General features: G+C 45.4%; 1 protein-coding gene across 1 annotated transcript in view; it reads left to right on the top strand.

The window, feature by feature from the left end:
* Window positions 1-17,268, top strand: part of LOC124217987 (uncharacterized) — a 78,113-nt gene extending 60,845 nt beyond the window's left edge. The window contains exons 6-7 of the mRNA XM_046624267.2: window positions 13,992-14,525; window positions 15,558-17,268. Coding sequence (XP_046480223.1) covers window positions 13,992-14,246 — 255 coding nt within the window. The 3' untranslated portion in view covers window positions 14,247-14,525; window positions 15,558-17,268. The remainder of the gene's footprint in view (window positions 1-13,991; window positions 14,526-15,557) is intronic.
* The last annotated feature ends 1,244 nt before the right edge of the window (window positions 17,269-18,512 follow it).

Raw genomic sequence — 18,512 nt, forward strand, 5'->3', positions numbered from 1 at the left:
TCAGGCGCCGTTCTAATCTTTTCAAAGCGCCTCCGAGTGATCAAACACATTTTCGGGAATCTACCCTCTGTATATATCTATCATCGATGATGATTTCCGCATCTGCAAACTTTTGAATTGGAATTCGGAAGCAGAATTGAATATAACCGCCACCTTTCTGTGCTGATATTTGAAAAACAAATAATAATTTGAGGACTTGCCTACCGTCGTGAAAACATTTCCTTCCTGCCGATTGTGGGTGAATTTTATTTGACAAGAAACGGGTACCAGGAAATCTAACCTGCAACTCACCGTACTGAACGACTAGACTTCTCCACTGGACGCTCCGAACAATTAGCCGCGTTATTGCTGCGGGCAGATGCCTCGGTGGTAATAATTATCACTGGGCTACCCCCTGCTGCCCTGTAATTAATAACATAGCAAGCTCTTTGTGCCCGAAGATCGACCCCCGCTTCTGACGATCTCTGAAAGTGCTTTTCAAATTATCCTGCACCTTCGTTACACTTGTTTCTTTTCAATATAACAGTTAGTTAGTTCGTTAGCTGGCTGGATTGTAGGCACTCGGTTAGTTAGCAAGTTCCTAGCTATCGTGGTGCTAGCATTGCCCGCGACACGACGTTCTCGGAAATAAATCGGAACGCGGCGAGTACGTATTCGTGGTGAATCATTCGCGAACTGGTTTCACCTTTGTGTATGAGTCAAGTCAAATCGGGTGGTATGTAGTAAATGAGTAACCTAATGCGCCTCGGAGAGCCTGCAAATTGATCGATCATTTTGACGAGAATTATGTGGAGGCGCTCTTGTACGTACACACTAGGTGGCCAGGTGTGCGGCAATTTCTTCTTTGGGTATGCGTTATAGTGTAGAAACACTGGGGAACGTTGGCGAACTTTTTGCACACCGGCTGTCATTTTTCTTCAATTTAGTATACATGTAATACCTTCTTTGTTGCAGGTAAGAATCCATTACTGCTTAATGCTTTGCGCCGCCAATACCTCGACTGGCAGCCGTAAGTACCTAATTTAAACTAGACTCGGTTACAATCCTTCGTCTGTAAGTGTTGACCTCCATTACTCACAGTTGGTACAGGCAATTCATGCACGCTTTCAACCGGCTTGTTTGAACACCGCGAGAACGAAGCAGCGTGCTTATGTCGAAAGAGAAAAGAAAAAATAATTATATAATTGCAAATTTTGCAAAAGTGAGGGAGCAAAAAAAAAAATATGGGTAGGGGGTGGGGTATGGGGGTGGGGACTAGAGAAATCGACGAGGGCATTAAGCCTCGGATGTTGTAGAGGCGGGTGAAGTAATCGGATACACGTTGTTGAAGTTGGCTTAAAGGACCGAGCGTAAATCTCATTTCTCGAGGCATTAAGGCATATTTGTCTATTAGAAGGTATATAAGGCTCCAACCTCGACGTCGTCGTCGTCGTCGTCTTCGACTCGAGATCGCATCGCTCCTCGTAACTGAGCGTTGTCAACAGATCGTTAAGATTTACTTTGCCGTCCTCCACCTCCTCCTTGCTTCTCGTCGAAGGCGGCTGCAGGTGTGCACCGTATGCGACAGTCTCCGGCTCTTCTCCCGGAGCCAGAGTTGCTGTGCGTGAAGAGGAGCCCCCGACAGGGACTCTGTGTCGTATCGGCGACTTGAATCGTCATCCGTCATTGCGAACGATCACTAACGCTCATGAAGTGCTTCTTGCGCAGCAAAAGGATTCCTTACGAAATGTTGCTGTTACCGACCCCCGATGGCGGAAGCACCGAAGTCCGGTAGTAGACAAGTTAGATAAATGTCAAATGCTCCAATAGTCCGGTAGGAATGTTTCGTAATGGATGTTTATCGGACTGGTGTCATACGCGTGCGGATCGCAAAGCGTGCTTCTTGTTACCAATGATGGCTTCTGCAGTCTACAGATGTATAAGTCGAGAAACCTCGGGCTGCGACTATGAGGCAAACAATACCAGTTTATCATTCGCACGGTTTACTCGGAGCGGCACGTGTGCGCCGCTCATTTCCGTCGGGGAAACATAAGTAGTGTTCATCATGCTACCGTGTAGCAAGAAGAACGCGCGCCACTGTTAAGCGTGCCAGGGAATATTACCTCAACGATGTTGCCTTGGATCCGACGCGTACGTACGTGTTCGCGAGTCTGATTCTTGTTTGTACATGGGAGGCACATCGGCTATGGGATCGGGTCAACGAGGGCAGTGCGTGGGTCGCGTCACTTGCCCGATGGCAAACGATCCGCAAATATCTCTTCGAGACCGCGTACGGCTTCAGCCTCTCCGTCCGGTAAGAACCTAAGTTTTAAGCACCGTCTGGAGCTCTTCGGACATGATTGCATTTGCATTAAACACGCTCACGGCATCGCAGATTTATCTGTCCTAGGGTTTATTTATTTAGAGTTATGGCAACGCTGAGTCAGTCCGACCCCACGGCGACCGATGCCGACCAATAACGTATGGTAATGCGGGCTCGATTGATTTTTCTGCTTTTATTGCCTTCGTACTTGTGTTCGTACAACTGCCGCGGAACCGCCTGTAAGAGGATATCATCCAGTACCTCCCATTTTTCTTCTCATTTCGAATATTTCACGGCCTAACTCAGAATCATTATTCTTTTATCTTTCGCTTAGAGCTAACTAATAATTGGTGACACGTAATCTTTAGCACTGATCAGTTTCGACAATGCTTGAAAACGGCTATAAATCCGTTTAAAAAAAAGGAACTTTTTGTATAAACCATTTATAGTACCCGTTGCCGATTTCCGGAGACTTTGAATACCCAGTCTGTAAAAATCGGCATCGGTATACATATAAGCATCAGTACGCGTTCCACGCGCAACGACCGCGGTAATATCACCGGATATCGAATCCCTCGGGTCTTTATCTCGAATGAAAAGAGCTGATAGATACAATGGTTGAGTTGTGGAGGTATTGCCGTTGATTTTTGTTCATGGTAACAGCATGCATAATACCTAATACCTTGGCAGTACTATCGAGGGACGCAGTATACTTGCTGGAGAACATGACACTTTGTCATATTTATAGAGTCTCTGTTGCAACGAGTAGGTAGGTAGGTAGGAGGTAGGAAGGTAGGTAGATACCTACGTCACGTTCGAAACGGGGCTGTTCGCCTTCTGTTCTCGTAGTCAACGCCGGTTTGCCAGGCAGCGTGATTCGATCTCGCGTAAAATGTGATACGGATTAGACAGTTTATATCTCACTCCGCGGTCGGTCGGACTGTTTAGCTGCATGCTGCATGCGGCGTTATGCCTACCTTCCTACCTTCTCCTCCTCGGGTTGTACACCCAGGCATATTGGAAAGGTGCCCGAGCAGAGCCTCGCGCCTCTTGACTTACGACCACGGTGCGCTCCAGTGGCGCACTAGATGCAATTCCCCGGTACCCTAACAACTCAACGTAGGATTGCCGGCTGATACATGTGTGTTGGAGACTCCGGCTCGTTACGTCACGACGATGAGATCTGCCTGGCCACGTACGTCACCTCTTGGACCGAACGACCAACTCCTCGAAAGCTGCACTCGCATTCTTACATGTACATGCAGAATTTCTTATCCACCGCAGTGTGTATTACGAGAAGAAGAGGAGAAAATCTTTGGGAACAAAAGTACGAGTATCCACACACGTGTGTGTATTTTATTTTTTTCCGTATAACGCACAACTCGAACTACCGGCAATCATCACTAGTCACGGATCAGTTGGCACTGAATATATTCATGGTCCTACACGGTTTTTGCATCATGCATGGAGTTGACTGTTCAGCGTGACTCTTTTTATACCGTTGACAGATGCTGTCTATCACGTCGCATTTTCGAGAAAATTGGATCTGAAATCAGTATCGATTCTTACTGAGCAGTGAATGCCAATGTCCATGATCTAATTGAACCGGGCCTCTCCCGGACTCTGTTACTCGAGATTAATTGTTTGACAAAAAATGAAGCATCTTTTTGTCTCGGTTTTTTGGATCGAAGATACCGGGGAGAACCAATAACCGTCAAGTGTAACGGGAAGAGCGATGAAGATCACAAAAAGAATGACAACGTTGTGAACCCGGTGTAGGACGGACACGAAAGTGCGCGACATCAGTTCGGGTCACGCTTGACCGGGAGCCGGTGAGCGTGAGCGTGAGCAAAGAGTGCCGAGAGGACGGCACGGCGTTCTCTCTCTTCGTCCCGCTGCCGGCTCTCTAGGGTTCTGTTTCGTTGAGAGGATCGAGCGATCTTCTCCGCTGGTTCGACATGGAGTACAAAGTTAATCAATTAGGACTGAAACAACGATCTGAGTCAAAGAAGTGACCAGCGCGCAGCGTCTTGAATCACGTCCGATGATGTAGCGCCTGACGGAATGACCGGGCCTCGCCTCTTCGCGAGGTCTCACGATCATACGACCCATTTATGCCGGATTAACCGCTTCCTAAAGATCGCTTAAAGCTTATTCGGTTCGTCGGAACTTGTGAATCGGCGTTTTCGAAATCTTCTCGAGAACACCGAGACCGATCGAAGGAAACGAAGGATAAACTACGAACCAATTCTTCAAATCAAAAGCTATCCCGATGTACCGATATCGTCGTAGGTATTCGACTACTAAAATTCGACTCGAAAAATTAACCACACATCGTGAACGAGCTCGATCTTCGTGCAAAGCTTGATCGCGAGCTAATCTTAAGATGGAGAAAACGGTGGTTTCAACTTGTCGAGCTTTTTCACTTCCTGGGATACTCTCAAGATGAAATCCATGTATGGCAGAGGGCCGAAATGCAGTAGAAACATTTGGCAAAAGGTGGGTTCAAGGAACTCAAGAAAGGGGAAGGGGTAGGGGGAGATCGGAGCGACCAAACTGTCGGAGAACTTGTTGTGTCTCGAAAGATCAAAGGTTGCCGCGACTCGCCAGGGCTTCGTTTGAAACGCTGTTGGTTACTCTCTCTATTGGACAGTAGTACAAGGTGTCTCCAGAGTTATTAGCAGCGAACAAGCAATTAGTTATTTACATGTCTACACATGCAAGCTTTTGAATGATACCGCGTTTACATCTCTTCAAAGGGGCAATTAAATCCTCGTTCGTGACTCTCTATACACGACGTGTCCACAAGCACGAGATGTTTAGAAACAATCAAGACTAAACGGACATGCTCCGTGATTTCGGTTATATACTATCCGGACAAACAGTTTCTTGCACCTCGTCGCCGAAGTCATTTTCCCATAATTACTACAATTCAGTTGCTGTGTAAATTAATTTCAAGTATCTCACCGGGGTTCCACAAATGTCTTTCTCCGTCAGCTTACAGTCAAAACCTCTTCGACTCAAGATATCTTCGTCGGCATTTGCGCAACACCTGCAGGCTGGGATCGTCCGGCCCCGGCCAACCTTGCGTTACTTTTTATAGTCTCGGGCGTAGGTAGCCTCCGTGACATTATACGCGTCATTTTTATACACACATGAACGATCGGCTCGCCGGCCCTCTCGTCGGGCACCAAAATGTCAGTCGCGTTCGAGGAGACGGTGATCGATGTCGTTCTGCCGCTAACTCTCGCTACTCTTTCGGTGCCCCACCCGCAGCACAGCATCGGGCAGATGGGAATCAGGATCCCAGTTACAGTCGGTTCTGTTCGCCTGCAACGATAAGCGATAGCGCTGCAGCCTACATACCAACTCCCAAAACAACCACCACCACCACTTCGCTCTGCGTTGTTTCCCGGATCGTCCCCGCGGACCCCGTCGACTCTTCAGATCGAGAATACTACCGGTCCTATTGTCAACTCGACCCCCTGGCCAGAAAGCATCGCCAACAAGCTCGATGAACCGAGTAGGTGGTGTATAGGTTCCATCCTGGTGGCGAACAACGTGTAACTCGGGATGATATCTTGTATCGCTTGGACCATCGCCGTCGTCGAGCAGTCTATGCGCATTTTGGTGCGGGATATCAGTGCGAATTTCGCATTGGTGAAATTCCTCGACGTTGCAACTACTGGCCGTCCGAGGTGCTGCGCATAGCCCGGACTCACGTGCCTACCAGAGTAGATCTTGCCGCGATATCTATCCAACCTCCCGGAGGTCTAGTCGCCGTGCAGAGTACGGTCGCACCACATGTCGAGTACCCGGGTTCACCTGAGGTCATTGCAAGGTTGCCTTTCAAGACACACCAACCAGCCCGAGTCTCGCCACGCCGCGCCGTGCCCGCTTCGCACTCCATCGCATCTAGCCGCCCAGCTCTTCTCCCTCCTAGGAAGTATGCGAGCATCTATATTCCTCCGCGTTTCTATCCAACAATCAATTCGCCATCCGCAGTATTTACGCATAGTCCCAAAACACTAGTTTCTGGTGGCATTAGCACTTCTTACCCTGGCAATTAAGGAAATTATACAGCAAGAGCTCAGGAGTTTCTGTATCACTGGTATCAGCCGCATATCGATCTCGCTATCAGCGTGAAGAAATGCCAGGCAAGTAAAAACCGCAAAAAATTTCTGTCGCAGTTTGAGAGTATAAGCCCTTACTGTGATTGCCTAAAAATTTCCAGCACGGTGGATAGTCGAAGTGGATAACCAGGATAGTTGGCATATTTTCATCTGGGGTCGTGCAGGACAGTGACGATGAAGTAATGGGGATAGCTGGAATTTGTATAAGTACCTATGGTAGAATATAACGAGCATCATATAGTGATGCTAATTGAAGATGAGAAGAGAGAGAGGGAGAGAGTAAGAAGAAAATGTATAAAAAATATCGGACGAAGCAGCCGTCGGACAGTCGGTCCGAAGGTAGCTTCTGGACCCGTTTCAAAAGTCAATCACTTTTATCGTATGATCGACGAACGGGGAGAAGCAACCGCGGTCGAGTCACCCGGATGGATGAAGCAAATGGTAGCCGCTCATTGTCGGAGACAAATCTCAATGATCGGCGCTGATCCTTGTTGCGGCGGGGCGGCGGATCAGGAGAGCTTAGGTACGTCAGCTCGTGAGTAGCCCCCGATGCAGCTCCTCTCGTCCATGGGAATCTCTGCTGTACCTGTACGAATGTCTTGTATGATAATAATACATTTAACTACTATTCAGCGTGATCCGATGTGGGAACACGATTCGAAGGAAACCGTGTTCTCGAGCACGCGGTTGTTCTACGAGGTTTCCTCGGCTTATGTTCTTCCGTGTTTCTCCTCGTCGCCTACTTCGCCACTTTCTGCATCCCGTTCTCTCTCTCTCTCCCTCTCTCTCTCGTTCACGTCGTATATTACCTCGATAATGACTCCATGTGTACCGCAAGGACGTTTACAGGGTGTTCGGCGACCTGAAAGGCTTGAATATCTTTCGAATCTCTCTCGGGTGTCTTGAAATATGAAATCGTAGAGCAGATATTGGAATTCCACGACTGTTTACGTTATTTACAACATTTCTACATTGTGGAATTTTGCATTGTATCTGGCAATTTGCTTACGGTACGAAATTTTCATAGTCCAATACCGGTTGGGAATTTTCTTCTCTGCGCTCGATTGTACAGATGGGATCAATGTTTACTGTAAACCGAAACGAGAGAATGGAATTATCTGCGGAGAATTGTTGTGCCTGAATGCGGAAATGATAATCGGTGCCAGAACTGAACCACGGATGTTTTCGTAACGGATAATCGCGTGTCGAAGATGTTCTAACCCCTAAACGATGGTCATCGCACGTTTCCGGTGTGCAGTTTGCTTGGGTTCAGGTGCCTCGGTGAATATCCTCGTCGCATGCAGGCCGTCGCTCGGTTGGTCTAGAATCAGGGAACCGGGAGAGGCACGCGGCGAGCCAGCAACCAGGCCAGATCATATGAATAAGACGTGTTCGCGAAAGCGTATAGCTGCTTCATTACCAGGAAACCAGTTAGTTATGCTAATATCAACTTATAAACCCTTCATTACTGCTGATGAGCAATTAATACGCCTGACTGCCCACCTGCTCTCTCGACTGCCCTCCCTTCGCTCCGCTAGTCTTCGCTAATGTTCTTTGAATGTCCCTCAATTATACGGTGACAGGGACCAGGGCGAAACTCCTCTTCTTTTTTCACCGTAGACCGCACTCGGCCAGATGTGCACTTCTCTTGAAAACGACGGTATTCATGTCCCACTGAAAAGTTTCTTACAACAGGATCGGTTGCATGGCTTCACAGAACAGTTGAATCTCCGAGGCTCGTGATATTAATAAAAAAAACACTTTACACGGTTTGTTGTCCGTCTGTGCGTACCATTAGGTACTCGTCGCTCATCCCTACGCTATTTGTTGATGAATTTTCAACATGCGCTTCGTATCGGTCCGAGTAATATTTTGTTACCATCATCAGAGTAGATACACCGCGTACGCGGTGACCGCGAGCAAGTGAGACACGGATCTAGATTCAGATCATTACGCTGAAGTAAAACTTGAGCCGAGCACCGGACGGACCGAGGTGCAGTCCTCGTCCTTGTGTTCCATTTGCTTCAGGCTGACGCAGCGACGACGCCGACGGGATAATCGGGAGAATGACTTCCTCTAGCAGAAACTCAAACGCCTCTACGAGTCCTCATTATCGTTGCCCCTCTCCCTGTGGTTTAAATTGACGAAATACAGACCTGTACGTTGAATACCGTGGAATTATGCTCAACTGATTTAAAATGTAACCTTTTGCCAAGGAGCCACCTCGGTCGTAAATACAGATATTCAGAAGAAGGAGATAAAAAAAAAACAAGAAATGTAAATTAAGGAGGAAAAAAAATTGTCAACTCCATTGCATTACATGGACGTATAAAGTGAGGCTGAACGGGCGTAAAATGTTAATTATTTCAAGGCTGTTGCAGCGTCGTCGGTCGAAAGAGCAACGGAGAAAGAAAAAAGGCAACAACTAAATAAAACGAAACAGCCGAGCGGATCGAGAATACGTGGGCAGATGAGGTGGTGCATAGTAGCGTGATTTAAAAACTGAATCAATTAACATTTCGCCGTTCACCGGTGTGGCGCTGCATATACATACGGACGAAACCTGCGTACTGCATTAGCATATTTATACTTCTTAAATCTCTGGAGAGTCCCGTCGCCGGCGTGTGTGCAGGATATCGTGAGTCCCGCGAGCGAAGAAACGTTCCAAGTTCATTAAAACAAGAAGATGGAAGACGAAGAGAAGAAGAAGAGGACGAAACCTCTGCGCCGGCACTCAAATCGTCGATCGATCGCACATAATTTTCTCAAGGCAATAAATACGGGCCCTCCGCCTCTATGAGTTCGGCATCGGCCGACAATCGATAGCCGCGGACGTACGTCGGAAGCCGCACCGGCTCCCGGCTTCTCACCGCGGCGCTCCCGCCGCCCGTCACCCGGCGACGATCCCAGATCCGATCGAACCGGAGCACCGGGAACGCAGGCCTCCGGGCCCCGGCAGCACCGGGATGTTGATCTGGTTAGGCCGGTGCCAGCGGCTTATGTGGTCCGCGTCTCCCGCCAGCCGCCGCTCGCGGGGCGTCGCGGGGTGACCTCGGCAGGGAGTGGCGGGTCACCGGTCCTCGAGCCGATCGCGGCGTCGTCGTCGCGACGCGGACCCACCCGACCCAGCCAACCGCCGAGGGCCCAGGGGCCCAGCCTAACCTTAGGTAACCCCGTTTCGCCCGACGCTGCTGCAGCCGGCCGCTTCCCGGGCCCCTGATCCAGCCGCACCAGCCGCTCTCGCGTTGATACCTGTGTGTTTGCCGGTGCTGACCGCTTCGCGGTACTTTTTGCACGCCGTTCGACATGCGGGACCTCGCGTGCACGTCGTTTGACATTTTCGATACTTTTTGCCCCCCCCTTCCCCCCTCTCCTCCTCTCCCCCGTTCTCTTGTTTCTTCGCGACCGTTTGCGCGTTATTCAATTTCTTCCAGCTTCGCTCCGTTCGCTAAACTTGCCCGCGAGACAGGTGTACGCGGGTTTGGCTGAACTGTGCGTCGAGTATGTCAGAAAGTATTGTCCCGAGCGCGGAGAGAGCCTGATCGCAATATCCTGTTGACCCCCATTTCCTGAGACAAATCTCCGCGCGCTTTAATTTACCGTCTCTGCTGCTTTCCAATTTAACGATTTTGTACACCTCTTATTGGCATGGTATACCTGCAAATATTACGCTACTGTGCGTTAATGTGTGCACGGATGGCCATTCGCGGGTTGAAATCAAATGGCCAGTTAGCTGGAACATTTGAAAGTGATAAAAAACTTTAGAGTGATTTGCCTGAAGAAGCGCATAATTCCTAAACGATTCTCCACTTCTGAACGTTCTCGATCTCTCGTCTATGCTTAAAGTATCACATGCGAAACTCTTGAGGACTTATTATAATTGCTCGAGAACAACATGCGGTATATAACGAATTGGAATACCGAGCATCTCGATGTCCTGCGCGACTATAGCGCAGCACGCAAAGCGTTGTTTTTCATCTTTCTTCTTCATCTTCTTCTTCCACTTCAGTACCAACCAATTACCGTTCCTTAGAGTGCCATGTTGGATTTTGATTTACGCTGAGTGGCAATCACAGGCATATCCTTCGACTCTTCAAAAAGTTATTACTTATCGGCTGCGGAATCGCAAGTTCTCCCGTTTGTACTAACTGGAATGAAATTGTGCCCTTGCTGGCCGTAACTTCAGCATTTGCGTAATTGATGAGACGGATGGTAACGCGCAGTGATGAACGAGTAAAATGTCGCAAAGGTGTTTTAGACTTTTTAAAATAAGTTTAACCACTCATGCTGACACGTATAATTGGATTACTCTCCTCAAAATCCGTTTTAGCTGCACGACTCGACCCGAAAATGAAAATTCCATTTCTCGAACCAGACAGCGGTAGGTACGCGTGCTGATTACGGTCAACCCACTCGCGACATCGCCGTTCGTAAATGTATATCTTTACTGTATAGAGAAGCAGCGTTTTCGGATGATCGAAGGAGATTTCGTACGGTGGTTTTTATAGTTCGCCCGACAAGTGGTCAGCGACGCATGAATATATCAATAAATCTGTCGGTCCTAGGTGAAACCGTTGATTATTTGAAAATTCCACTCCCAATGGTCACTCGGCGTGTATTTTATAGACGTGTCTTGGGAGCTCTTCCGTTTATTCGAGAAGCAAGCGAGAGACCACCGGTTGAGGCCGAAGCTGAGCGGGAGCCAGCCCAGGCATCCGCCGAGTAAAGAAACCCCTTGAAAACTAATACGATAGGTTCGCGCCGCGGCGGCGAGGGTCAACAGCGGACGTAGTTGCGGTCACAGGGATATATCATCTTCGTGCTGCACCGCGGGCGACCTGGGAAGACAACCTGTATTTTCTCCACCCAGTTCCAAACTCCACAGGCTCGGGATCCGTCCCGAAGACCCCCGAGCGTATGTTGCGGACGACTCGGTCGGCAACAATTACTTCTTCTTCAAACACGTTATTAGCAACTATCGTTCCATAACGCAATCACCTACTCGCGAAGATCGGGATAACCGAAATGCCAACCCGAGGCGACCTGACATCGGGTTCAACCTGTATGCTAATTCAGGAGAGAGGAGAATTTCTACGCACATGTATTCCGAATTCGTTGATTCATATTCGGAACTGGGTCCTGCGGGACGCGCATAAGGGCGTAGCAAAATCACAGCAAAACAAACCTCGTTTAATTCGCTAATATTCATTCGCATGTGCAAGAAACCCCCGTCATCTTCTCGCTAATTGCTCGCCGCTGCATGGCGAGCTGCAGTCGTACAGTTCGTACTTAATTACCTCTTATAGCTTCTTTCGCAAAAAATGCTAATGAATCTACCTCCGCCTCCTCATTCCTCCCCAACTCGCACCCGTATCTCATCTTCTTGCGATATTCAGCCGAGACATCTGATACGGTCGTTTCTACCCAGCGTATTAAACGAATCGGAACCAGTGTTCTCAAAATTTTGAAAGTTGTTTCGGTAGTGCAATTCGTGCATATTTTCTACAACACGAATACCCAGACGATCGACTGGAAATCACAGTTAGAAAAATCACCGAAAACCGGGTTTCAGGTAAATCTGACCAGTTGTAAATAAATTGACCAAAAGATATACCAGAAATCGAGTATTCGACAAATCATTTCCGATGAAAAATGTCGGCTTCAGAGGATTACAACCGCCTCGTAGATCGCGAAGCTCCGTTAAAAGCAACGCCCGCAAACAACTCATCCAAGGTTGGATATCATCTTACCGCCGAATCAATTCTCGCCGAATGGTTCCGTGCCCGCAATCGAGGGCGACCGAGGATGAGTTACATAAAATGAAACCCTTATCCAGCGCTTTTATGGCGCGGTAATTAGCGATCACTCGAGCTGAAGGCAGCAGCACCTAGAGAGTAACCGGCAGCATCAGCATCATAAACACAAAGAGGTCGAGTCACGCGTGCTCTGCCGTGGTGGAGACCGGTTGTGGGCTGGTCGATGGTTCGTGCGTATGGCCTAGCCGGAGAAGAAGAAGGTTGGATCGGAGAAAGAACGACTGCAAGGCGTATACCCACGTAAGTTGGTAGTTGCGTGCAGCATCCGGCGGAGTTTGCTACAACACCCGGAATATTTCATTCATAACGAGTGTCGGTGAGTTGGTAGCGAGGCCTCGTCGTATTCCCCGAAGAACGAGGAGCAGGCCAGCCGGCAGCTCGATCACTTTCCAGCATCCGTGAGTGCTGTTCCTTCTAATTGCCCGGCTGGTACTCTCGGCCGGATCCCCGGGGCACTCGCTTCTTCACCCCGCCCCTGCTTCGTTCCGACTGCGGACCTTCTGCCCCCAGGTGAATGAAATTGTTCTCCGGTCCTCTTTCTCCGGCTTCAAGAAATTTATTTGCCACCGCCGTATGCTGCTGCCTCGTGAATATATGGCTTGAGAGATGTATCGCGTGTCCCGACCGACCATCCTTCTGTGATCTATTCAAAGAGAAATTTCACCCGGTATACTATCGTATAAATGCTGACGCTGCCCGTCTTACCGCACGTTTGTTATTAACTGTCCAGACCGATGGTTTGTTATTATATACATACGTATAGTGTATGCACGCTGTGGGTACTGCAGGATCGCCCGGGACGATATTTTTAGACGTTTAATTACAACGTAGGTACACTGCAGCTATATACCCGTTGTTCGTCACTAATAAGAGCGTACGTACGCCTCGAAACCACAGTTGCCGCCTTACGTTCGTTTTCACTTCGAATATCAGCATAAATTAGCGAGGACGACAGCCTCGGTTTATTTTCTACAAAAAGACGCGAAGAAATAGGATTTGTTGAATTTAGCAAATGGATTTATAAGTTTGTTAACAAAATCATCTCACTTCAGTCGGTTGATATTCACGCCCGTTCACTCAACATCGCGAACCATTACGCAGACCGGCGTGTATTCTTATCTCTGGTTTTTTTTTTTTTTTTTTCTTCTTACGATTTCACTCAATCATTTATATTAGTCCCAGGCAAAGAAATATCGCAGTTCAAATTCTTTATGTTACGTGTGCACAAAGTCGGATCTATAAATATGAAAGTACGCATCGTAAATTACTCGGGCGTTTCTCTGTCAACTTAATAGGATGGATCGAAAATGCAGATATTAGCCAAGAACAAAAATACAAGTTTGCAATGATCCAGAAGAAAGCGGTCAAAGTTGTCAAACTGATTAAAAATGTTACAAGGTAATTCCCAGATTAACATCGAGTTGAAGAATGATCTGTGAAAGAGGTTCAATAATTTGACTCGCTAAAGATAACAAGAGAAGGATGAAATATTCTGTATTTCTTTTCCGAATATAGAAGTTAACTTTCCATATTAATATGAACTTTTATCTGCTTATAACGTAGCATAAATTTATCTAGACGAATAATTTTGATAATACATAGAGATACATTGAACAAGCAATTAAGTTCAGCCAGTTTGATTCATCCCCTTGTCTATGCGGCCTCCGAATTCCTTTCATTTTATAAAAACTTTCAAAATTTTGGTGAACCAACCCTGTACGCTTGATGTTAATTTTTCAGAACTTTCGGGAGCACCGAATAGACGGCGCCGCGCTTCCGCTTCTCTCCGAGGACCACCTGACGGGTCCGATGAGGATGAAGTTGGGCCCGGCACTGAAGCTGCGGGCCCTCCTGGCCCGGAAACTCGGGGCCTGCACGGTTTGTCTGCACTGCGCCCACTGTCACCAGACCCCGCTTCCGGCGCTGAGCGCCGCGGCGGCCGCCGTGGCGACGACGCAGACACCCGGAAGGCGGCCGAGCAGTACCGGAAACTGACAAATGGCGGCGGAGACTCCGGGGCCTGAGGTCGATCTGAATCGAGCCCTGAGAATAGAGCGCCGGGCTGCAAAGCCCGTACGAAAACCGGAAGTCGTCTTCAAGAAGCCGATAAAGCAATGACGTCGGCTCTCTTCGAACTCCGCGATCCGGAGACTCCGCCATTTTCATTTTTTTTTACCCACATCTTCACTTCGAGCAACCCCCGTCCTCCACACCGAGCGAGCGTACTTCAAAGCTACACGTATCTGTCAAACTTCGAGTGATATATTTATTGAGGTACGGACTTGACTCTCTCCTCTCTCTCTCTCTCTCTCTCATTAGAAAGAGACGTGCTCTATTTTTTTTTTTTTTTTTACAAATCATTTCCTCATATCTCTTACGAAGTCCGCCACCCGCCGTTCATTCGAACGATTGTTAAGTTGACAAATAATTGAAGTTCCACTTCATCGCTTGACATTTTAACTTTAATTTTAGTCTTTGTGTCAAGTTTGTTGCACAATTTTTACGAGTGAAAACTGCACCGACTTAGTTCAGTATTCAAAATCACGCATACGTCCGAGTTGTTTACGATGAGTTTCAAAGACTGCATCATACAGCAATTGAACTGATTTCAAGTATATGATAATCGATCCTCAATCATCGCGACGAACTACTTAATCATTTTTTCGAGTACAGACTGTCATACTTTCTAGATCGTGAATAGTACTTAGCGTCAAAACATGAACGTCGGAATTAAAAGGAATCGTAGCCCTACTTATGCATCGAACTTCGTTTTAACTTCACGTTGCTAATTTTGATTCAGAACTTTTACCGTCAACTGCAAATCATTCATAACCGTATGTAGATTTCGTAACGCAACTGTGACTAGTGACGGTGAGTTACAATTTTCGGTAATAACGGAAAACGGGCGAGAAACAATATCTTACAACAATATTAAACGAATCGCAAACTCTACTAGCATGTCTTCCGTGTAACTGGCATTTAAATTATATGCACCGCGTATAAAAGTATTGAGAGTATATTCGTACGTATCTCTGACAGCAACAAATATTAGAATATGGTATATATTTTGTACACATGGTTTGACAAATATTGATTATAAATATACCTACCTGCTAGATGCTACAGTGCCTTGGAGATAAAAATTTGTTTATCAAAATCGATCGTAGAGCGTTCGCTTAAGAACAATTGTACATAAAATATGTACACATATTCATATATCTGTATATATTTACACACGATACACTCCGTAGTTGTGTAGAAATTTTTTTCATACAATTCCTGATTTTGTTAAATAAATTATCACAGGAGGAAAGTCAACGATTACACAGAAATGCAACGTGCGGAGGCCACAGGAGGACATTAATATGTTACGTATGTGAATATAGTTTAATTAAAGTATATATTTAAGGGACGAAGAAGAAAGTATCGGAAGAAGTTGGAACACTGTAAGAGGGAAGAAAGAAATATCTAAATTAACGGTACTATTATGTATACCCATGTGCAATAACAATAATATTTTGATATATATAAATATATGAATATACATATATATGTATATTATATATATGCGAAGTATAAAATAATAATAATGAGTGTGTATGTATATAACTTTATAGGAAATACGTATTTGCTCAAATCGTTGTTTCTTTTTTTTTTATATTTTAACAAAGTTTTTATATATCTATATATAAATATATATATATATATTAATGAATAATAATTATAATATACTAAATTATATTTTTGCTAACATTCTCTACGTGCAAAATTTTTAAACAGACATATTGAGAAAACTTGCGAATGAAAACCAAACTAGGCGCGCAGACATGCACACACACTCACACGACGGACGGAATCCAGTTACGTTGTAAAAATCATGATCTCGTCTACGACTATAGGCGAGCGCGCTATGATTGTATGTAAGATACATGAATAATGGTATCTAGCTGGGGCGGATAATGTACATTATTTGAAAAGTCTTTATTTATTTAGAGGATAACCGTTGCCTTATTGTATTCAAAACTAAGTAAAGTGGAGAGGAAAATTAGAACGTATTATAGAGTAAGATAGTGGACACTTAGTAGTTACACGATTACATAGTCTTAAGGGACACAAGTAGCTTATACATGCATGGATCATGTAAACGTAGACCCAGTTTATTATTCGAGCAGTATTTTTAGATTTATACCTTCAGCTGAATTTACTGCATATTGAGAATAATTTTTATTTTATTTTTTTGTTGTTATCGACGCCACACTTATGGCTCCAATTCGATTCGGTAAATACATTTACTAAAGTATCCCGATGTACAAACAAAACTATATGTAATTTCCTTTTTTGTCTGTATATAACTGGCACTGGTTATATTCATTCTAACAATTACTATCCTTCAACTATCAAAATCAATATAGGATAAAATTAACGAGAAACATGTATGGTGAGGTTGAAATAAAACGAGTGAGCTGTACAGTAAATTTCTACAATGAATAGAGTTTGCAATACGGACGTAAAGGAAAAAATAAAATTTTTGATAACACTGAGTTTATTTATTCTATACGAAAAGTGTAATCGAGTTTGAATTATTAGTCCCTAATGAATATTTTTGATATCGTTGTATGAACAAACTTGTGTAATAGAGAAATGAAAATTATAGGCGACTGTATACTAGAATATGAATCAGCGGCCTTTACTTAATTCTTACATAACGAATAGACGCATACATACATGTACATATTGCTTAAGCATTTATTTATATACCATGCTTATAACTGTAGTATTTTATTTAGTCATTAATACAAGATACATCTTACGTTATGTCAATTTTGTGATACTACTCTGACTTCTTCAACAGTTCACATTTACTATTTCCCAATCCCTACAACTCTGACAGTGTACCTATAAGTGTTTATCGTTACGATTAGACAATCTGTCATTATTATGTAAAATAGAAATTACTGGTGAAGAGAGAACAGTGCATTGTTTCTGTTGAAATAAACTTGTTGGAGACAAAATGTAACCATTTTTGTTTGGGAGTAGCTACTTTTGGGATGCTGCAACACAGCGGGGTTCTAAGCTTGCATTGTTACAAACGGATTCTCAAATCCTTTCTCAGTCATGAGACCATCTTGAATTTGGAAATGATATCAAAAATCATTCGATTTGTATGACTTTTTCCTGACTAAATGGAACCCCAGAAACTCAGTAAACGCGACAGGGAGAGCTGAGGACCAACAGCAGAAAAATGGCAAATAAAATTCTTCGTTCTTCAGCTGTAAGTTTTCACAGAATGATCGCAGCTAATTGGGACTGCGCTCAATCGTTTTCTCTCGGAAAATTACGTCGGCATAGTGCATCAAAGAATTTATTCCAGCACTTTTCAAAATCGCGAAAATTTTTGCCAAAAATGCAAAGGGGTTAGCCTTGCTTTTTTGCCAAATATTCGACCGGAAATTTTTCGTCTCAGATTCGATTTGTATGACCCTTTCCTGACTGATTGGACCTTCAGGAACTCAGAAAACACAGCGAAAGTGGCCTAGGATCAACAGCACAGGAGTTAGGATCGAAAATGCACCTGCTGTACGATGTCGAAAACTCAGGTCCTCGTTTTTCGGCTCCAACTTTTCATCCGTTGCTCGCAGCGTATCGGGACTGCGCTCAATAGTTTTCTCTCGCAAAATTCTGTCGGTATAGTGCATCGGAGAATTTATTCCAGCACTTTTCAAAATCGCGAAAATTTTTGACAAAAATGCAAAAGGGTTGGCCTTGCTTTTATGCCAAATTTTAGACCGGAAATTTTTCGTCTCGGATTCGATTTGTATGACCCTTTCCTGACTAATTCAACCCCCGGGAACTCAGAAAACACAGCAAAAGTGGCCTGGGATCAACAGCACAAAAGTTACGATCGAAAATGCACCTGCTGAAAAATGTCGAAAACTCAGGTCCTCGTTTTTCGGCTCTAACTTTTGATCCGTTGCTCGCAGCGTACTGGGACTGCGCCCAATCGATTTCTCTCGCAGGATTACGTCGGAATAGTGCCACAATTGATTTATTCCAGCACTTTTAGAAATCGCGTAAATTTTCGCCAAAATACAAAGGGGTTAGCCTTCCTTTTTTTTTGACCAAAAAATTTGTCGTCTCAGAATTGATTCGTATGACTCTTTCCCGACCAATTGGACCCCAAGGAACTCAGAAAACGCAGCAAAAGGAGCGTGGGATCAACGGGAGACAAGATACGAGGAAAAAAGCACCTGCTGAAAAATG

Source organism: Neodiprion pinetum, chromosome 4 (genome assembly GCF_021155775.2).
Source record: "Neodiprion pinetum isolate iyNeoPine1 chromosome 4, iyNeoPine1.2, whole genome shotgun sequence".
Lineage (NCBI taxonomy): Eukaryota > Metazoa > Arthropoda > Insecta > Hymenoptera > Diprionidae > Neodiprion > Neodiprion pinetum.